The sequence below is a fragment of the Lissotriton helveticus genome, chromosome 3_1 (assembly GCF_964261635.1).
Source record: "Lissotriton helveticus chromosome 3_1, aLisHel1.1, whole genome shotgun sequence".
Taxonomy (NCBI): Eukaryota; Metazoa; Chordata; class Amphibia; order Caudata; family Salamandridae; genus Lissotriton; species Lissotriton helveticus.
This window is the reverse complement of record NC_136061.1, coordinates 1396349806-1396372808: the sequence shown is the minus strand read 5'-3', so window position 1 is coordinate 1396372808 and position 23003 is coordinate 1396349806. Positions and strand designations below refer to the sequence as shown.

At 40.0% G+C, this 23003-nt stretch overlaps 1 protein-coding gene across 2 annotated transcripts in view; it reads left to right on the top strand.

The window, feature by feature from the left end:
- The window catches only part of MYLK (myosin light chain kinase), a 1918108-nt gene that overhangs the window by 1693478 nt on the left and 201627 nt on the right, over positions 1 to 23003 (top strand). For both annotated transcript variants that reach the window (XM_078682035.1, XM_078682036.1), the window contains 3 exons: positions 10903 to 10935; positions 11034 to 11127; positions 22402 to 22605. In XM_078682035.1, coding sequence (XP_078538161.1) covers positions 10903 to 10935; positions 11034 to 11127; positions 22402 to 22605 — 331 coding nt within the window. The remainder of the gene's footprint in view (positions 1 to 10902; positions 10936 to 11033; positions 11128 to 22401; positions 22606 to 23003) is intronic.

The following is a 23003-nucleotide window of genomic DNA, read 5'->3' as shown; positions in this document are numbered from 1 at the left end:
TCTAATTTCTACGTCTGTGTTCACCTTCTAGTGACCTTTAGACCTCCGATATCTGTATTTATTTATTTATTCATGATTAACTTGTGATTGGAATCTGTTATCTTTTAATGCATTGAGACTTAAATGCCCTTCTCCCTATTCAATTCGTCTAATGAGTCCTTACAAGATGTCCGCCACCGTAACAGTCTTTTTAGTGTGGTAACAGTCTTTTTTCTCTTTGTATTGTAATATTAGTCCTCTTTCTCTATCTATGGCTCCTTCTTCCTTTCTCTTTTCTCTCTCATAGTCCTTTTTTCTTTTCTGATTTTACTTTTCACTTGTCTGTGAGTCTCTTTCTTTTTTTTTTTTTTTTTTTTTTTTTTTTCTATATCCTAATTGTCCTCTTTTTTCCTTTCCATTTTAATTCTTTTGTTGTTTTTCCTCATGTTCTTGTTTCTATTCCTAATTTTCTCCGTTGGCGTTTTCCCGGACTTAGCCTCTACATGTCCATTGTCGCCGCCATTTTAAGGTCAGGCACGTCGTTGTTTACTCTCCGGTTCCTCACGTTAGCGCCTTAATCTCCTCTCCTGAATAGGTGTCAGTGTAGCGTGTCAATTGCTGCGAGGATCTGCTTAGGGTCTATCCTCGTTTGGCCCTCTAACGGACTCTCACCTCCGCTTCTCCCACCGTCCTCTGCTACTGTGCGTCTCCGCCTCCCGGCATCACCGTGTGCAGGCGTCTCAGCTCCTCTTCATCGCTCCGCTGCATCTCCGCTCCCATTCCCTTAACTCGGATCTCAGATATCGGCGCTCTTCTCCTGATGTGTCCGCCGCTACATTCACCAATGTTTCGTCGTCCTGGGAAGCACTGGTTCTTGTTCCCACGTTGTATGCCGACCGCTTGCAGATGTCCACCGCCGTCTCACTCCTTCTTCTCGCCGAGCCTTCAATCGTCTTCGGTATGTTTTGCTGGCTAGATGGTGGTGGGGTGGCAGGGTTAAAAACAGTAACAGTAACCCCTAACAGTAGAGCAAGACCAACACATTGGAGGTGAAGATGGTGAAAATCTAGAAATACAAACAGGAGTAAAAATGGCTCTATTATAAATTAAATACAAAGATTGGGTTATACGAGCAGCAGAAGAAACTTTGAACAATTTAGACCGCAATTTATCCCAAGTTAGAATGGGGATAGAAATAGATAAATCAGTTTCCCAGGCAGTTTCAATGTGGGATTTGGGTCTTTCAAGAACATATGTATTTGAAATAGAAGGATTTAACCTTGTATTTAAGAAATGTATTGAACCATAAGGAAGGTTGTAAAAAGCATTGGAGCGGTGTGAAGCCAGTAGAAAAAGTCAGATATAACAGGTTTCGGGAGTACTTTAAGATGGGGTTAGTGGAAATAAAAGTGCTGTTGGACATAAAAACAACGTCTTGATAGGAAAAATATTTAAGGAGGGAGCGTTCAAAGATAACCCATGTGGGAGGAGGGGTGTCACCAAAGTCATATGCCAATGCAAAAGATTGTTTAAGCAAGAATGCAGAATGATACAGTTTAAAGTTTGGAAAGCGTACACCACCTTCTCCCTTAGGACGTATGAGTTTAGTAAGAGCAATACGGGGTGCTTCTTGTTCCACAAAAATTTAGTACAAGCAGAATTAATTTGTGAGAAATAGGAGAAGGGAATTTTAATAGGAAGCATGGATAAAGTGTATAAAACATGCAGTGCAATCATCATTTTGATGGTATCTAATCTGCCCCACCAAGATAAAAATAGAGGTGATCAAGTGAGCAAAAGTGATTGAAGTTTGGAGATTAATGCATGAAACGTAAACTTTATTGTTGTATTTAAAGAAGAAGAAAACCAAATTCCAAGATATTTAATTTTGGAGGGACACCATGTAAACTCAGAATTATTAAACATAAACTGGTAACAAATAGAATTTAGAGAAAGGACTTCCGTTTTAGAGAGATTCAATTTATAGCCAGAAATACTGGAATATAATCTGACTTCGGACAAAAAAGGAGGAAGGGATTCAATAGGGTTGGACGTGTAAATCAGTATGTCATCTGCGTAAGCAGAGATTTTGGTTTCTATGGAATTATGTTGAAAGCCTTTAATCTGTGAGTTAACACGGATACGCTCTAAGAAAGGTTCAAGGCAAAGGATAAATAATAAAGGGGAAAGAGGACATCCCTGTCTAGTACCTCTCTCTGTACAATGAGAAAGATTTGGAAAAGTGATTTTTAACAAAAATGCTAGCTTTAGGACATGAATATAATAATTTAATGAAGGAAATGAAAGAAGGACCAAAACCGAACCATTGGAGAGTAGCAAACATAAATTGCCAATTAATACGGTCAAAGGCCTTCTCAGCGTCTAATGATAATGCGGCAAGGGGGGACTTGTATTTTTTGGCCTAAGAAATAATATTGGCAAACATTCTTGCATTATCTGATGCTAATCTATCCTTAACAAACCCGACTTGATCTGTTTTAATTAATAGAGGAATTATATTTTCAAGACGGGTAGCTAGAATTTTAGCAAACATTTTGCAATCATAATTTATTAGGGATATAGGGCGATAGTTCTTACAGAGAGAGTGATCCTTGTCAGGTTTAGGGATTATAATGATCAATGCATCCATAAAGGATCCAGACGCATTGGCATCAGCAATAAAAGAATTAAAAAGTGCTAAAAGCTTGGGGACAAAAATGGGAGTAAAAGTGGTATAAAATTCAGCGGTAAGACCATCAGGTCCAGGGGCCTTTGATTTTTTTTTGTGATTTTATAGCGTTAATTATCTCTTGAGAAGAAATATGTTCCTCTAAAGTATCAAATTGATCAGACAAGGAAGTTGGAGGTGAAAGGCCGGAAAAAAGTGGCTAAATTATGATTCAAGGGAAATTTGTCATCAGAGGAAAGAGATTGATAATATTTATGAAAAACATCAGCGATATCTTCATCTGAGGAAACTAGTTTATTAGAAGATTCGTTCAAGATAGGACCAATTGTTTTACGTTCTGATTTAATCTTCAGGTAATTAGCAAGCATTCTACCTGCTTTGTTTTGGCCGCCTTGATACTTAGATTTAATTTTAAGTAAAATATTACAAGCTTCAGTCGTTGCCAATTTATTGAGTTCAGATTTAGCTTTGAACAACTGAAGAAGGGCAGAAGAAGATTTAGAGGTAAAATAAGTATGTTCTAAGTCTTTGATTTGGCATGATTGATCCTCATATTTTTTCCTAGTGAGTTTCTTTTTGTGTGAAACATATGAGAAGGTGAATGCACGAAAGGAGGCCTTGAAAGCATCCCAGGTATTGGGAACAGAAGTATCAATAGGGTTATTAAGAGTGAAAAATTCATTAATATATGTATTGGCCTTTTTAACAAAAACAGAATCAGACAGTAAAAAATTATTCAGTTTCCAACGACTAAATTGAGAGTAAGTATGGGAAAGGTCAAAGGTGGCAAAAACTAGGGCATGATCAGAAATAAAAATGGAACCAATATTAGAAGCCTGAATAGAAGACAACATGGATTTACTAACTAAAATATAATCAATTCTAGATCTAGTGTGATGTACATTGGAGAAAAAAGTGTATTCAAGTAAATCAGGATTACACGTCTTCCAAACATCATACATTGGTCGAGAGGCAATGGCAGACTGAAAGGCTTTGTGCATTTTATCTGGGTTAAATTTACATTTTTGTCTGAAAAAGGGTCTAACCATTGATTAAAGTCACCAGCAACAATAACATTGGGACAATCAGTTGAGGAGAGTAAAACTTTAACAACATTCCAAAATTTAGGTTCAGGTTTAACAGGACCGTATATATTTAATAAAGTCAAAGTTTTGTTCTGTAGCACAATCTTTGAAATTACCCAACGACCGTCTTCATCATTTCGGGTGGATAAAATTTGTACAGATAAGGATTTATGAAACAATATGGCAACACCACCTTTTTTGTTGGATGTAGAAGAGTACACAACCTGACCAACCCATTGTCTCCTTAACTTGAGAGATTCGGCTTCAGTACAATGCGTTTCTTGAAGAAAAGCAATTTGAGAATTAAGCTTGGATAAATGGGACAATACCTTTAGTCGTTTAATCGGATTCCCGAGACCACGGACATTCCACGTGACAACATTACACAAACTGGAGGGTAAGGAGGGTAATACACTTAAGGGTGTGAAACACTTCAGGAGAACATCTGAAAGAGAAAACAGAACATATAAATGGAGAATATACAAAAAACGATACAAAGAAGACTAAACATTTAAGAAATTCAGGGACAAATCAGAGAAAGATATCATTACAAAACAAGAAAAAGTATATATTGAGAGAGAACCAGTAATAGAGATACACACCAGATTAGGAGGAGAACAAATAACATAAGCGGGGATAGTAAAGAAGAAAGAGAAAAAAGAAGAATAGGAAAGAAGAAAAAGAAAAGAAAAAGAAGAAAAAAAGAAGAAAGAAGTGAACAGAACAAGGCAGAACAGCCAGGTCTGCAAAAAAGAAGACACCTGAGCAGCGGGAGCATAGAGACGTCAAAAGGGACACGGACCATAGCGATGAATAAAAACGGAAAAAAGAAAGAGAGAGAGCCTCATAGAGAATGGAAAAACAACATAGTAAAGGGCCAAGGAACATATGAACAATCTAGGAAGGGAGAGATGATGCTAAGAAAAAAGGAAGAAGAGGTTAGTCATTAGTGTCCATTCCAGAGGATGAGATAGTTTGCAGATATAGACCAAGTTTCTTCGGGTCATCAAAAGAGCGTGTGCGACCGTTATAGGTAGTCTTGCAAAGACAAGGGTGAAGAATTCCATATTGGATTTGAAGTTGTCTCATCTGAGGACGAAGAGCTAAGAATTATTTACGATGCGTATTCGTGGCATTGGAGACATCTTGGGAAATGAAGAGATTATGACCAGACCATATGAGACGACGTTTAAGTTTGGCAGCCTTCAGCACAAGCATTAATTCTGTAAATTCGAGAAAGAGCATAGTAATGCCTCGTGGTTTAGAGGCATTTGGGTTGAGGCGACCTAATCGGTGTGCTTGTTGTATGTTGAGGGGAGTCGTTGTAGAATGAAGCTCTAATAGGTCAGGCAGGAATTTTTGTAGAAATTAAACCATATCAGAACCTTCAATATTTTCTGGAAGACCATAAAGGCGTAGGTTATTTCTACGGTTATGATTTTCAAGGTCCTCAGTATGTAGTTTTAGGGTATGAATTTCTTGTTCCAGTAAAGGAGTTTTTGAAGAGATATCCTCTGTCGCTAACACGTTGTTCCAAGTTCTAAACCTTACTGTCCATTACGACCCATCTTTCCTCAATTTGACTCCGTTTTTCATTGGTCGCAGACATAAAAGGTTGGAGGCCACGGACTTCATCTAAAATAAAATCCAGGACTGGATTTTGGGACGAGAGAATAGGCGACGGAAGGTCATTTTTAGGTCTCTTCTGTTTTGTCCCAGATACAGATGCTTTCGTAGTATGAGTATCATGTGCCATGTTGAAGAAAAAATAAAAATAAAAAATACACCAAAAAGAATATATATAGTAAGTAAATGCCCTCCACGAATCAATAGAAGGGACCAGCGCACATCGAAATGACCAAGATGAGGCAAAAGTATGACCAATGACCAAGCGCTGCAATAAAGGCCTGTATTCAGTGGTGAGTTGGTGAAAATAAGTGGAGAAAACCGCTATTAACTTCAGCAGTGAGGCAAAAGAAAAGTCTCCACTAAAATGATATAAAGAAGCAAGTTTATATCAAACCACAGAGAGCTCCGTCTTCAAATGAAAGGCCATACATAAAAAAGGAGAGACTTCATAACTGCAACAAGGCAAAGGCACTGAAAGTTGAGCAGGTATTAAAAAGGAAGCTCTGATGAGACACCCTAAAATGGCAGCCATACACTTCAAAAAATCAGCAAACATAGTGGTTGGGCGAGTAAAACAGCGGAAACTGCGACTTAAGCCATTGGAAGATGTAGGAATGAACAGTTAGAGGCAGCGCAGCAAGTAAAGGCAGAAAAAAAAAGTACCGGGATGTTGCAGGGAAGGTATGAAGGACCGCGGGCTCAGCGGCACAAAATGGCGGCCGCCCGCGATCCGAGCAGGACGACAATTACCGGCAGTCCAAAAGGGGTGAAAACAGCACAGAGGCTGCAACAGGACCATTTTTCAAACTCCTCACAACTAGAAGTGTGTTTCCGGGCATTTCATAGGTCCCACAGCCGATATTGGAGGCTCGATAAGTTCAATGAAGCTCCGTGTCAGAATGGAGCTTACGCCGGGTCCGCCATCTCTTGTCGGTGCGTAAGCCACGCCCCATGCATCCATAGTTTAAAGTTGATGTTATTGATTGTGTTAATACCAGCCACTAAGTTAACTGAATAGTGATTTAATTAGTCCTATACAAACTGTGATGCATGAAAACTTCTACTGTTGGATTCAATACTGAAAATCACACAGATTCAGCCGTGTCCCAAAGCAAATGCTTCCCTTCCCTTTAACTTTTAATTTGTGCTCTTTTCTCATCAATTCTATCTTCTATCCAGGTGGTTTGTTCACAAAATGTCTTAAGGCTTTAGCCACTACATTTATGAAGCCATGCACAAAACCTAACATAAAATACTCAACCCTCTTTATACAACGCACCATGTCTGCAAGAACGTTAGGAGGCAGAAGCTTCTCAAATTTACTTACCATGCCCAGTAGGTTTTCAATAATATGAACACCTGCAAATACTGGGAAAAAAAGGGAAATTATGAACAGAAACACCTACTGAAATGGCAGTCTGTTGCTTGGACTAGAGAGGTACTCAACAGCTGCTTAGCGACAACTACCTACGATCCTACAAGATAAAAGATACTACTTCGAATCACTGTTATTTCTTTAGGGATAATTCTGGGTAACATATTATCACAGTTGTACCTCTATCTGCAAATAAGAATAATGACTAAGCTGTCAGGTTCCTAATTAAACACATGTACTTAAGTCAAATACTCATCCATGAAAAAGGATATTTGATAGGATCTTGTGGTGTTCACCATGTAGGAACTCCACTTAAGAAAAAGTCTCATAGGAAGCTGTTGACTCATTGTTTTTTTGTAGGATCCAATATATTTGTTTAAAAAGGCAATTGTCTTTCATCTGATACTTTTCAGTGGTTAAGCAGTTAAAATGCTGACAGTTAAAAAGATCCAGGAATCCAAAGGTTCAGTTAAAAGACAGGACAGTTCCAGTACTGCATGTCTCCAGGTGAAACCTAAAACAGGTTCTAAAGGCTTCAGTTCAGCAGGTTCCATAGGCAAGAGCAAAAAGCCAAACAACTGGGACGCATGAGTACTCCATGCTGGTGTCTCTAAATACTCTTGACATTTCCACCATCATTTAATTCTGGTTCATGTCACAAGAGCTATTGTGAGAATGCATTCACTATAATGCTTAAGGCTAACCATCTCCTTTGTTGTCTCAGGACGGCATCCATCTTGTGTGAGTGTAGAATTATGTTGAATATATCCAAGAATGGTATGGGTAAATCATTTATGCAGAGCCATGTATGTACAAATGTATGGAGTCAAGAAAAATGTGCTCGTCTGAAAACACAATTATTTTGAACAGCCCATCTATGTAACAACACATCTACCTATCCCTTTCTAAACTGTGACCTTACTGATGGCTATGGATCTAACCTTCTAGACATCTCATTAGATTAGGTTGACTAATTTAAGAAAATATTTTGTTGCAGCATTAGGTTATTGTAAATTGATATATCAAAAAAGGAAGGGGGGGCTAGGAGCTAATAAAGGTCCAGTGTCCATGCTCCTAATGCAAAACATTTAAACAACAAGAGGACACTGTTCCTATAGCAGGGTGCAAAAAGTCACCCATGCATAAGGGCTCAAAAAGTCACCCATGTAATGAAAATGAGAAAAAGGGGAAGAGAAAAGAAATCCTAGGTATAGCGGACCCTCCGGTAAGGGGCAAAAGAAGATCACTCTTTGACCTTTAATGCCCTCACACACCCCAAGGGATGTCATGCTTCATCATCGGGCTGTTGCTCCTCGTAGGGCCGGCGCTGCAATTCCCTACGGGTCCCCCGAAGGGTCACTTTCTCAAGGATCTTTTAAGGACAGCCGGATGGTGCATGAGGGTGTGTGGGGAGGGTCCAATGAGGGTAGGAAAGGTATGTGCAATGTGATAAGAATTGTTTTAATAATGGGTACATCTGCAGCGCAGACATAAGTAATGTACCCTTTGTAGTAAGAAGACTGCTAGATAAAAATCAACGCCCCAAAGGCACACTATGCCTGGGTGTCAGCGGTCATGTAAATTGCTTTCAAATTAAGATACACATGAAAAATAACATGCCAAAACGCCATTTCCACTTATTTTGACACATGAAATTGTGAAAAATGAGCACCAGTGTTTTGCTGATGGTAATGAACATGGATTGTACATGCAGAGAAATGATGTGGCTGCATGTCTTTACTCTAGTTACATAAAATTTGTGTAATGAACAGTAAACAACTTTAATATGTAATATTACTTTGGTCTCCTTCCTAAATTCTGTAAATGAAGGCTTAAATGTCTCTACTGTGCCATGATGTTTATGAAAATGAATGGCTTCACCTTGAAATGACAGCTATTAACATTGGAGAAAAATAAATTATAGCGTAGGACAAACAAGAGTGCACAGCATTAATTCTCAAAGAAAGCAAATCTCTGTATTACCCAACCAATTGAGAAGTAGCCACCAGTTAAACTGTTTAAAATTATGTAAATTGATTTTCTTTGTTTTTCTTCATTGCCAATACTAGCCATGTCAAACCAATGCCATTATGGTTAAACATGGATTTAAAAATCTCCGGTTGGACCAATACCAGCCCAAATATTTTAACTCATGTTTGTTTTCTAATGTTTTTCCTTTTGCCAGCCAGTGCCATTAGTATTATTTTTAAGCTCAATGACTTACTATGTACAGTTTAATCTTACTTATTAACTGTGAGGTATCTAGACTCACTAAAAGATTTGCCTTTAAGGTTTTGCTTCAGGAGAAGTGAAGTGAGCTGTAAGTGAATAATTGAAACAGGTCTTGAATAGAGGGAGGAAATGTATTCCTAAGACCATCAGATGTCTTTGTGATCAGTATGTGAAGCGTTTCTCCCCTGAGTGATTGGTGTCTACATCCATCGTTTAGCAGAGATAATGATTCACTGACATCTGATTTATTGTCATACATTCTAAAAAACATTTTTATCCTTGAACGATTATGATATCTGGTCCCACGATCCCTTAAATATGCTAGGATTTGTGGTTTGCGCTAAAAAATGTAGAGTGCCTGTCTTTAGCTCACCAAGGAGCATTAAGTTAGAGATTTGCATTAGGTTGAATTGCACATGACTGACAAGCAACTGCAGAAGCAGCACATAGTCAGGAACTACAGTCTGTACCAGGGCAATGGGGCATAGAAGAGATGAAGGTGGGAGGCGGACCCTTCCTTCTGCCGGCTACATCATCATCCCTAAATCCACAATGCATTGTAAAATGCAATTTTCAATGTTACCTATAGAGGTCTCATAATTCTGCACCTCAAATACCAAATAGGGTCAAATTGTCAGTATTTGCCTTATTTGAGGTCAAAACATTATTACAAATGTATGTCTAGTCCATTATCTTGGACACGTAAGATGGCAAACAGTTAATGCCCTTTGCTCAAATGCAAGAAAATCACACATTGAACATAAGCTGTTTAATTGCAATGTCAATGTAACTGGAGAACATATTTTTCCATTCTGGTGAAGTGTCTTTTTGCTGTCTGCTCTCCATGGCTCTATGGTAACATTTGTCACTTACAGTGGCAGTCTAGTGACCCCTTACTGGTGGTACCTTAATTGCCTTTCCCTAGATCAAGCCTTGAGACAAGTGTGCTGCATTCACCATGTTACATGGCCAGCTTCTTACCCATATCCACATGTCTGATATATTCTAGATTTTTTTTCTTACACAGCACAAAGCAGATGCATTAAACTGTAAACCAAGGTGGCAAAACATCTTTTGACCCTAATGAAGTGGAAAGCCAATCCTTACAACAGCAGGCATCCTCTTCCTCCTGTGATGGTTTTGAGGTGGAAGTTGTCTGGAACACCACAAAAAGTCAAACACTCACAAGCGAATACCTCTAGAATTGTCATGCTTATGGATATTCATGTGACCCCCTCTTGACGCAATTGTTTGGTAAAATGTTGGATCCCATTGGGTGTGGTAGGTAAGACTATCAATAGCCCTGATAAATCCTCAAGTTGTAGTTACTGTTTGGCTGGCAGAGGCTACTCCCAGGTGAGGCTCCATTAAGTCCTTTAAATGAACATCTGTTAAATCTTTGGTAGTCATTGATGCACTATCTTGAAAAGGACATCAAAAAACATCTTAACATGGTGCCCGAATGACCTAGCCTCCCAATGACTGCTGCTGTCTACCAGTGTGAAGTATATATGTTGATTGCTTTGGAATGTCAACGCCTGTTGTTTTCATTAACAATAGTTGCTACGCTCTCAATCGCCACCCCCCACACAATCACATACACAGATATCTGCAGATTAACTTGACTAAGGGCTTATTCACATCTTCGTATCTCTTTTTTCGTGCTGTCTCATGTTTCTATAGCGTCAAATGCAATGTTGGAACAAAAAATGAACACAAAAAAGTAAAATGACACTTCAAAGACAACATTTATACTTCAAAACTATCCTGTCAGCTGTACCTCTCATTATATTATTTAATGTTGCTTATACCTAGCGTGTTACTGTGCTTGACCCATCTGCTACTCTAAAATGAAAATGGTGAAAATTATTACAAAAAGAATCCTAACCAACTACCTATGTGTGTTTTTTTAGAACCCAAAGAGGAGGCGGAACAGTCAGATGATGGTAAGCAGGTCATACAGTGAATATATTGAAATGCATCAAAAGTTAAATTGCCTTTTTTATCTAACAATTCGCTAACAATTTATATTCTACTTTTTCAGAGGACAAAGAATCTGAGTCAGACTACCGAAATGTAACCATCAATACTACTCAAAAAGTAGCTGAGTTTTACGACATCATGGAAAAATTAGGAACGTGAGTTGAATACAGTTTTGCATTTTATAGTCTTGACAATCCTATTCTAGTTGTGTTTGTACATGGAATAGCGTTACAGTTGTATAACTTTTGTGAAATATTTGTTTCGTCAGAGGAAAATACTAATTCTGGAGTCTAAAAAGGCAATATTTTAAAAATTTTATGTGAGGAGAGTGATCTCTCCTTGAGTGAAATTAGTCACTGGCCATTAACGTGTGCACTAGTTTGTGTCATTTAGAGTAGTATTTTGTAGTAAGATAGCATGCTAATTTCCAATGAGGATTTTGCTTTACCATGTAATGATTTTATAGATTACTATTGTTTGGAGTCTATGCAGTATCTTCAAGCAGGGCTTGAAAAGTGCTTTCAGCTACGTACTTGCTAACACTTGCTACTGTCTTGCAGCAATCTTTGAAAGTTTTGAAACTCGAAATGTGGTGGGCATGGTCCCGGTGAGACTCTTAGGTCCATGTAGAATGCATGGCAGTCTTTAGATAATTCTCTGCTTATTCTTGATGTGGGGCAATCATGTTCTTCCAGGGCCTATAAAATATATGTAATGTTGTTCTATAAGTATCATCTGCATCTCAGTTTATGGAAAGTCTGGATAAAAAACAAAAGACATCTTTAAGCATTCACTGATTAAAAATTGTGATGATGAGCCTTGCTAAGAAGTCACAAATGTTACATGGTCCTCAAAATGTGGTAGATAAATGAGATTTCTCAATTTATCAATGGAAAGAATGTCCGCTGCTGGGGCGATCAGCTTCTGGTATCCTTTTTTGACCATGCATAAATCTGCATGGCCCTACCTATTTGTGATTCTTGGGAGGGAATACATGAAATTTAAATTGATCCAGTCAGGACTTACCACCATTGGCAGATGGGATTTTCTCTATGTTTATAAGAGTTAATATGTGTGAATGTTCCTGGTGGATTGCAGTAGCTTCTTGGATCAATTCTTCTTCTTTTGTAGTGTCATACATGAGGTCTACTAGTATTAAGAACATTGTAAGGCAGAACTTGGAGCAGATCCAGCAGAAAATATCTTTGCAATGATCCCTCTTTATGAAGTCAAAGCACTTTTTAATTGGCAGCATGAGGACTTAGACAAGAGTGGCATTTATTCTGCAGACCTTTCTGCTGGTTGTCTGTTTTTTCTTTGGGCAAGGATTAGATCACCACACTTGGACCGGATAGATGCCTTCTGGTCTTTCATGAAATTTCCCATATTATTTGAAATATGATGCATCATCTGTGGCGTCTATGGAAGAACAGGGTATTTCACACTAAGAGCCACTGCTGGTGTGAACAGGTCCTCCAATTGATGGAGTCTTAAAATTGACAGGCTTCGCCAGTCTCTGGTAGCAGTGCCATGTTACTGGTTTTCTTGGGGCTCCTGTAAGACATATTTTGAGGCCCTCTATTTAGACCAAGTTTAAACTTATGACACATTCACATAACTCAAGCCTTGAGCTGCCAAACTCAAAACAGCCAAAACTCAAGTTGCCAGGCCTGCATCAGCCAAGAATACTTAAAAAAAAGCATGAGCAAGCATTGAAAAAGTTATTTTTGTTCTTGCATCTAAATTATTTGTTGCACTACAACCAAATTGTAGGAGAGACATGGATGTTTAGTGGACTGAATCATAATATTAAAATAAGACTTGTGCATGATGCTTAACATTTCAGCTTTTGATGGCGCACCTTGGTAATACTAATCTTGTAGCAAGAAAAATCAAGTCACCACTTCAAGGAATTTCACAATTTCATAGGAGTTTCACCATTCCATAGGATCTTTCACCATTCCCTAGAATTAAATCTGATAATTTTCCATTAATTTCACTTCCAGTGCCATTTCTCTCCTTTCCCATTCCTATGTGGCTAGAGAGGGCTCTATCACTCTCCTGAGTAAGAGCAATGGAAGGGGCCTAAAGATAAGTGAAGGTAGAGAAGTAAACTGGTAAAGGGAATGGCATAGTGAGAGTCCAGTAGAGGTAAAGATGCAGTAGAGATGTAGATGCTGTAGAAAGAGATGTAAGGTCAAGAGAGAAATGTAAATAGCCCGAAATAAAGTTACAGAGATAAGAGGAAGAGGTTGATAGAGATATAGGTTAGGATTTAGAATGAGGTAGAAAACTAGATTAGTGAAAAGGGAAATGTAGAGAGAGGTCAAGGGTTTGTGTACCCTGAGGGATGTGGTGTTAGAGAAAGTTAAAGGCTGAATGAGGTAGAGTTAGACAGGTAAAGTGGTGAGGTTGTTTGAGAAGTATGAGTAGATGCAAGATAGAGAGAGGGGATGATGGCAGAAAGACAGTTGACCTGTAGAAAGAAAAAAAGTGAAGTAGAAAGACAGTTGTGAGTTAGTGATAAAAGACTGAAGTTGATACAGTGGAAACGAAAGGTAGAGATAAGGGAAAGGGGTGAGTGAGGTGACAAGAGTTAAGGTACAGAGAAGGAAAGAGGGAGGAGATAAGGACCGAGAAAATGTTGCACATGTAGGGAAAGAGAGGTAGATGTGGTAGTCACAGGTGGAGTGAGAAAGCAAGAGGATATGATTAAAGAGTTAGTTAATGAATGGTGAGAACAATTGAGAGGTTAAATATGGAGAGAGAAAATGAGGTGAGGTATAGAGAGTTGATTTAGTGAGAGATCTCCAAAAAATTAAATGGAGATGGAGTTGCATAGTAAGGGGTGGTGAGGTAACAATGGAGCAAAATAGAAGAGAGGCTAGAGAAAGATGAATGAGGTTGAGAGGGAAGCCAACAGAAGAGATACAGGGTGGTGAGTTAAGAATAGCAGTGAGAGGGTGAGGCTGAGTTATCAGCAATGGTAGAGAGCCAGAGTTTTATATGTACGCATGAAGAGTCAGAGAAAGAACTGAGGTTGTGAGACAGAGGTACCGATTAGAGAAAGGTGGTATTGAAAGAGAGTTGAGATTTGAGGTAGACAAAGTAGAGCTAGTGTTAGGAAGTAGATACAGAAAGATGCAGATAAGATGCAAGTGAGAGGTAATGAAAGAAGATATGGTACATGAGGAGAGGTTAAGTAAGAAGATCGACATGAGACCAAAATATGGGTGGGGAATAAGAGAGAGAGATAAGATCCAGCAAGCTAGATAAGTGGAAATAGAGCGATGGATTAAAGAAAGATGATTTAGAAGGAGAGGAGCGGTAGAGCGAGAGAGCTGCTAGGTGTAAGAAATTGGATTGTTTGTTGACTGAGGTGTTAGCCCTGGTCAGGCAGCAACTTCCATCCTTGTCAGGACAAGGCACAAGCAAACCCCAAATTAACCTGTACTCAACCCCATGGTAGTTTGGCACAGAGCAGTCGGGCTTAACTTGGAGGCAAAATGTAAAGTATCTGTGCAAGACTCAAACAGTAAAACAGTGAAAACACCACACAAAAATATTAAACTTAATTTAATAAATAAAACAAGACCAAAACAAAAAATATCCAATACGTAGAACTAGAGATATTACGTTTTAAAGATTTAGGTTAAAAATAGAGCCAAAAAAAGCACAAAGCACCAACTGTGAGCAGCTGATTGCGCCGGACCTCACAAGGTTGAAAGTTCAGGCTGACCTTAATGGAATGCATGCTAACTACAGAGACCCAGTTAGGCCTGCTCGACAAAGTACCTTAAATCCTGATTGCGGAGCGTTGCATGGATCCATGTAGAGGCTGTGCCCTTCAGCCAAAGCATTGATTCCGAGATGTGGCGAGGCTGCAGGATGAGGTCCTGTTGCGTTGAGGATCCTGTTTCCGGGCTTGCAATGCAGTATCGGGATGCAGCACACAGTCTGGGAGATATGTCAGTTCTGAAGAGCTGCTATGCAGAGTCATCGCAGAGGCTGGCGTTGAGAGATGCGATGGCCTGTGCTGAGGATGTGTTGCACATCAACGGTTCTTAAGGCAATGCGGGTTGCTGCAGCTATGGGTAATTTATGGCAGGTCCATTCCCTGCTGAACGGGAGAAATGGTGGTTCTGCTCAGAGGTTCACCGTGCAGCAGAGGTGATGTGTTAAAGGTAACGCACCTTAAGCCCACTTCCAAGGGTCTAAGACTGGGAGGGTACCACTTGGCAGAATAGCCTCCCATATAGCAGAGTCTAGGTGAAAGGCTGTTGGAAGTCTGTTATGTCCCAAAGGCTTCAGACCAGGAGGCCAGCCAACTAGCCCTTGGAGTCACTCTGGGTTCTGGGTTCTGGGTTCAAGAGATGCAGGTCCAGTCCTTGTCACCCAGGCAAAATGGCAGCAGGTCAGCAAAGCAAAGCAGTAGTCCAACAGAGTGGTAGTCCTTCTTCTGCAAAGCAGTCCTCCTTCCTGGTAGAGTATCCCCAGGCCCAGAAGTATACTGAAGTGGGGGTGTCTGAGGTGCAGTATTTATATCCAGTTGTGCCTTTGAAGTGGGGGAGAAGCTTCTAGACGCTGCCCTTTGACGTCTCCAGGCACCCTGCCTTCCCTACCCTGGCTCCAGACTAACTACAGAGGGGGTATGCAGCTCTTTGTGTGGAGAGAGGACAAATCCTCTTTAGATCTCAGTGAGGCTGTGCCTATCTCTCCCTCCCATCCTGCCAGTGTTTGCCAATCAAGTGACATCTAAGCCCCTATTGTATGTGCCCCAAGTGGCACTGGTATGCCGAGACTTGGGTCCAGTGCTCACTGTGTCACTGGAACCAAGCTGTTACCCGGCTGATGAGTCAATAACAAGGTCAAAACCGGTCCTGGTTTGCTTGGTTCCAGTTTCGGGAGGACCTGGCTTGGCAGTTTGAGCTGGACTGTTCCCATAAGGAGCAGGGTCAAGACTGATTTGCATATGGCTGGGTCCAAACTGAGGTGGCATGCCAAGCAAAATAACAATGGGTTGGAGTGCTACCATGAGCTACTGCCAGTGGTTACACTTATTGAAAGCAGCTTCCCATCACCTTTTGTGTTTCATGTCTAGGAAGAATACAAAAAAGCTCAACTGCAAACTATACCCAATCATGTGACAGGCACAGACTACAGGCATCAAATAGCTGAGAGAAGAAAATGACAACTTTCTAAAAGTGGCATTTTCAGAATGGAAATTTAAAAACTGACTAACCCATACGTTAGGATTTTAAAGTGTGATTACAAAGACACCAAACTTGAACTGATTATCTGTTCCCATTATAAAATGTAATAGTGCAACTCCCATGTTATCCTATGGGAGAGATAGGCCTTGCAGTCATGAAAAGCGAAGTTGAGAGATTTTCACTACCACGACATTAAACTTAAAAGTACATGTCCTACCTTTTTAATACATTCTACCCTGCCCTCTGTACTGTACAGGGCCTACCCTAGGGGTGACATATGTATCAAAAAGGAAGGTGTGGACCTACCAAGACGTTTATTGTGCCAGGTCAAAATGGCAGTTTAAACTGCACTCAAAGGCTCTACAATGGCACTCCTGAGACATGTTTGAATGGCTACATAAGTGGGTAGCACAATCAGTTCTACAGGCCCAGTAGTAGCATTTAATTTACAGGCCCTTGGAACACATAATACCACTTTACTAGGTACTTATAAGTAAATTAAATATGCCAATTGGGGTATAAGCTAATATTACCATGTTTAGAGGAGAGAGCATATGTACTTTAGGACTGGTTAGCAGCGGTAAGGTGCCCATAGTCCTATGGCAAGCAAAATTAGTTTCAGAAAATATGGAGAAGGATGCCAAAACTTTGTGTGGAAGACCACCCTAAGGCTGACCGGCCCAACGCTAGGTAGTTCGAGAAAGGTTAGAGTAAGATGAAGGTGGACAGTGAAGCATATAAAGAGAGTTGAAGAAAGTAGCAAGTGAGCTGAGAGACCTAGAGGTAGGTGAGGTAGACGGGTGGTGAAATGTGTGAAGAATAGTCAGAAAGAGGCATTCACAGAAGCAGGGGTTGGCAAAGAAGTGGATCTTGAGAGACAGAGAAGAGTGGGTGAAGAGAGGGTCACTTTACCATGGGGTCCCTTGGTAGGTGTTGGTCCAAGTAGTTTCCCACTCTGGTTGTTATTGGCCCATCTGAAATTAGTGGGTATATTTGAAAAACACCCCCACATAAATTTCAAATCCTCTAGCACATATGTTCATTGGTTTTCTGTTGATAAGATTTAATATTCAGTGCCTTTGCTATGCTGAATTTTCTACAGGTTTTATTTTTGTCAAGCAAATAGCTTTATAATGCTACCAGCTGTCATATTAGACCCTCACTTCCTCCTGTCAATTTTTAGGAGCCTCACTAACAGAGCAAAAGCAAAATGGCAGTGTTTTCTCTCTACAGTTATGCAATTGACCCCTCTGCCAACATCTTTAGCCCATCTGAAATATTGTCTGAAGGATAACTGTGTGAGGAACTTGCATTCCTGGGTGTCTGTTGACAAACTGGATTTCCGGTTGGCACCTTTGTCATATTTTGAACGAGAGGAAGACGTCATCGCATCTTGTGGTGAAATTCACATCCAAGCATTATGAAACCCAAACAATTCATTCTCTATTCTGGAGACAAAGACTCCTTTAAGGCTCTCCCATTGCTGGTTGTCATTCTGATAACATACACAAGACCAGTTTGGCGACATGAAATTCGGTACAGCCAATGCACCAAGTCTGAAAAACTAATGTGATTTGTTCATTCATACGTTTAAGACAAACCTGCGTCGAGATACCCTTCTTGGGGTGATTCGAGCGAGTAATACATTAAAATAACATAACATACCCCTAGTATCATGATTCAGTCACTTGTTTATTTCATACACATACAGTAGGTAACTAAGTAAGCCTACTTGTCCACTGTGCTTTGTATTAACAGTAGTTTATGCCCACCTCAGAGGCTGTTAATTGCCTAACCCACAACTTTGGGGATTAGAGCACATAACGAGTGAAAGAACACTTGGCAACAGATAATGCCCAACAGTATGTAGGGGAAAAGTTATTCGCATGAGTCCCCCTAATCTCACCAAACAGAAGCAGCAAAAAAAGCCACCTGTCCCTGTTGGCTCTAGTTCCCTGGTTCATACTTTCACTGATCCTGCGGGCTAACAACAGGATTCATTGCCAGCATTCTAAGCATTTCTGGTTGGTTACACCATCTTTAATTAATAGGTTATACCTTCCAAGATTGTGGGGTCTGTAAGTAACAGACAGTGGACTATTCTTGACTAATGCTATGCACAAGCTTTGGATGTGCACTGTGGTTTTCAATAGGTTAGACAGATGGCCTGGCAACCGCTAGTGAGCTGCTGGAATGTCCATTTAGAATTCGATTACAAGCCACTTACCAAAGTTGTTCTAAGAAGATGAATTACAGTGAATACATTGTTAAAACATTAAAAACATAAAGCGTGGGGCTTCAATATGCATTTTTCTTTGTGGAACTTTGAATACCAGAATTTGTTGCAAAGTGTCATATCACTGTCGCGGATCACTGACATAATATCGAATTCACAAATATAGAATTACCAAAATATCGAAGAAAAAATATAGAATGCAAAAATATTGAATTCCTATCTACAAACAGGTAAGTCCAAAAATATCGAATCAAAAATGTAGTTTTAAAAAATATAGTTAGTCAAAATATTGAATTTTTTTAAATGTCTTAAAAGTAATTTAAAATTAATGAAATAATAAATATAACATTTACTATTACCCCTCCAGTGAGTGCAACAGTAGGGAAAGCGTTGCATAGCGTAGGGGTAAAAATTACTATTCCCACTCCAGAGAGTGCAACAGTAGGGAAAGCGTTGGATAGCGTAGGGGTAAAAATTACTATTCGATATTAAATTACTTACCTTCAACTCGATATTTTTCACCACTATATTCTGTCAGTTCGATATTTTGTCCATTCGATATTTTGACTTCGATATTTTGGTAATTCTATATTTTGAATTCGATATTTTGTCTTGTTACCCACTGTCGCGTAGTAAGGGGGTAAACACTTTATTGTATAGTTAGTAAAAACCATTACAAAGTATAAATACGATAATATACAAAAACACAGAAAATTTACACTGCTGTGTGTGTGATAAAAAGTTATAAAATGAGAGCATCTTTCAAGTTAAAAAAGTAGACGTGTTCCAGGTTCAAGACTTTGCCAGAGTTCTTTGTTTTTTCTCGAAGTTGTCAATGAATTTGGCTGCTCTGCAAATGAGTTGCGGATCTACTGAGCATAGGATTAGTATGATCGCGGACCGGCAGGTGCGTGTTCCATATTCCTTGAATTTGGTTTTTAACCAACACCGACGTTCCTGGATCAGAGCCGGGCAGATACAGATCAGATGGATAAAGTCTTGTCTTCCTGCGCCACATAATCCGCATCCATCACGTTCTTGGGGCTTCCACTTTGGTGACTCAGCGTTTGTTGGGAAACTACCCAGCCTTAAGTAGAGGTGTTTCCGTTTGAGGAATGGCGAGAAAGCAAGGTCTAGGAAGGCTGCCGGTGCTAACTTTTTATATGATTGGATTGTCATCCAGGCATGGGACTGACGACTGAAGGTTAGTTTATCGTCGAGCAACGAATGCCTGTTGGCAGCCTTCTTTACCAGCTGTTTGAAGGAAGATACTGGAAGCTTAGATTCCCAAACTGCAGCCAAGTCAGTTAATTCTAATCATGATTTAAGATACTTGGCGTAGTGAGAGTTGGGACTTTTACTAATTATTGTCCACATGGCACAATGTAGCGCAATTTCTTGGTTCATCCAGACATCGTACCAAAATGTTATGGTCTCGTACTTTTTCAGCAGCACTTGGGATTGCAAACCGAATTCAAGTCTAACTTGTGCGTGTGAAGCATTGTTAGGTAACGCAAATGCACGTTTGTAGATTTTCTTTTGAACTTTGTCCAGGAGTTGTGCGCTCTTGCCATTATGTAGTACGCTCCCATAAGCTATTGTTGGGAGTAGCTTAGCTTTTATTGTCGTTAGCAGGAGGGAGACCAGGGGGCCTTTAAGTTCAGTCGCCAAACAACTAAATGCGTGCAATAGGACTATGCCCTTTTTTCCATGCTATTGAAATGCGTAGTGAAATTAAGACACTTGTCCAGTAGTATCCCAAGATACTTATAACTTTCAACCGCTTCCAATTTAACATTGTCTATGGTGAAAGTTGGTTGCACTTTGTGACGTCGGGTTATAACCATAGTCTTTGTTTTTGTGCTGTTTATTACTAGCAAGTTCAGTTTGGTATAGCGGGTCAGTTCCTGTAGTAGACGCTGTAAGTCTATTCTTGTCTGGCTTAGTAGGACCACGTCGTCGGCATAGGGCAGGTGTGTTATACAGAGATTACCTAGCCGCGGTGGATGAGCATTGATCTGATCAAGGCTTATTGTTAAATCCGCCATGAATAAATTAAAAAGGTGGGGGGCCAACACACAGCCTTGCTTTAATCCATCATTGGTATTGATCTTTCGGGTTAGTCTCTGTGCATTGTCGATCTTTACCTGCATCCAGGTGTTACTGTAAAGGTCAATGATCGGCGTTAGGATTGAGACTGGCAGGCCCTGCTGCTTCAATTTGGCCCATAGTAATTTCCTGTTGACACGGTCGAAGGCCGCCTTGAAGTCGAGGAAACAAGTATAAAGTTCCTGATGGCTTTGTAAACTTTTTTCACCAATCAAGCATAACGCCATTGCATTTGCCATAGTGCCTGTTCCGCGACGAAACCCTGTCTGGTTTAATGGAATTTTGCTGTTCATCTCCAACCATTGTGCTATATTGGCTAGCACCAGGGATGCGTAGTATTTTGCTTCCGCATCAATCAGGGCTATTAAACGGTAATTAGTTGGATTTTTGCGGTCTCCGCCTTTATAGATGGGATTGATGATGGCACCCCTCCAGCTTTCCGGGATCCGACCTGAGTTGCTAATTGACCGGAAAAAGGTATTGAATTTGCATGCCCAGAACTTGGGGTCCTGTTTGTAGATTGCCTGCGGAATACCATTCGGCCCCGGCGCACTCTCTTGCTTGCCTTTCTTGATTATTTGTAGTAATTGACAATCGTCATCTGACCGTATTGATTGCCCCATGTCTTCCTGGCTGATGGTCATGCCGTTAGTGCTAGAAACAAGCGTACTTTCCTGGTTCATAGCTCTTGATGTTTCAGATGCAGTTATTGACGTTGTAATCTGGTTTGCCGTTGGCTTTATTGAGAATGTATCGACTATGTGTTGGGCCCAATCGTTTTCAGAGATGCATGTCATACAGGTTGTGCTGCTCGCGTAGTAGTTATAATCAATATTGTTTAGATAATAACAAACACAGTAAGTATGTAAAAAATAATGTACTAATTTCTCAGGAAGCCTTGCGAAACCTCCGGTAACAGTTGTGGCTCTAACCTTTCCAGTCTACAGAAATGTGCTAAGGAAACCCTATGTGCAATAACGAAATACACTAGCACTGCATAATAAAGTGAAGTTACTGTTACATACACCCACTTTTTAACTTACCTGGGTGTATATTCATATACCTGTAAGGCTACTTTGTTCATCAGCCTTTTCAATTACCATGCTCAAAAACCATTGAAAATTACAATTTGACTTGTCGCTTGAAAAGTAACTGAACTCTTTCCTCCAAACAAATTTAAGGGATACGGTAGCAAAGCAAAGTACCAGTCAGTGTAGAATCATGTAAGTTATAGTTTAGTCTCCGCATTTTATACTACATTTATTTACTTACGTTTCGATTCCCTTTGTCTTTCACGCCTAATAAACGTGCTAGCTTTCGGGCAAAGTCTTGTGTATAGATATGTATTCAGCGCCGGGAAACCCTTTTTGGGTAGCTGTCGCGCTTTAAAAACCCAATAAATAAATAAATAGACTCTGAGACGATTCATAATTAATTTTTGTGAGGGTTTCTTACTTCTGAATATTCATGAGCGTCAAATCACAACTAAGTCTGACTAAGACCCAACTAACAAAAGGAACGATTTGGAAATTGTGTCCAAAATGACATTTCTAGTTTTTTAAGTTATTTAAGATGACATGTAGAACAGAAGGTAGAACGTGCCAATAACCCTGTTAGAGTGAAGTGCGTTTTATTCCACTAACACAGGGATGTCGAATGTAGGTCAGGGAGTGGTGGATCCGTACCAGATTTTCAAAATAACCACTGCCTATGCATTTAACTTAAACTTAGGTTCATATGTGTCGACGTTGATCTCATGTTGATAGTCTGGAAATCTGGTATTGAGTTGGCCACATTTCACTGATACAGCAAGCATATTAAATGCCTATCAGTTGATGATTGTTATGCTAATATTTTTTTTATATTTACAGGGGGAAATTCGGTCAAGTGTTCCGACTAATTGAAAAGAAAAATGGCAAAGTATGGGCCGGAAAGTTTTTTAAGGCGTATTCGGCTAAGGATAAGGAGAGTATTCGACAGGAAATCAGCATCATGAACTGCTTGCACCACCCGAAACTTGTCCAGTGTGTAGATGCCTTTGAGTGCAAGTGCGACATCACAATGGTCCTGGAAATGTGAGTGATATTTGCCTTGAATTTGAACACATGTAATTAGATGCATTTGTTATTTTTTTATATTGTATTTTAACCGGATGATGGGCTAGGTTTGGTGATATACTGAGCACCCTGTTATTAGGAGCATTACGGGAAGACCCTTTGCATCTAATTGCTAAGGGTTCCCTCCCAAACTGCATCCCCACCCAGTGCTGAGCCCTTTTTAGGTCGAGCTAGACAGCGCTTGCGCTGTGGCTTAGCGACCTGTTGTATATGCTTTTGGAGTTGAATTACTACCATTTCTTGCCCATTGCTTTCCATTTGTCCCTGTCCATGGTGTCCTTTACAAATCCTTGCTTGATAATGGGCAGTTGTTCCCCTTTGTGCCTCCTTTACGTTTCTGGGTTCCTCCGATGGAG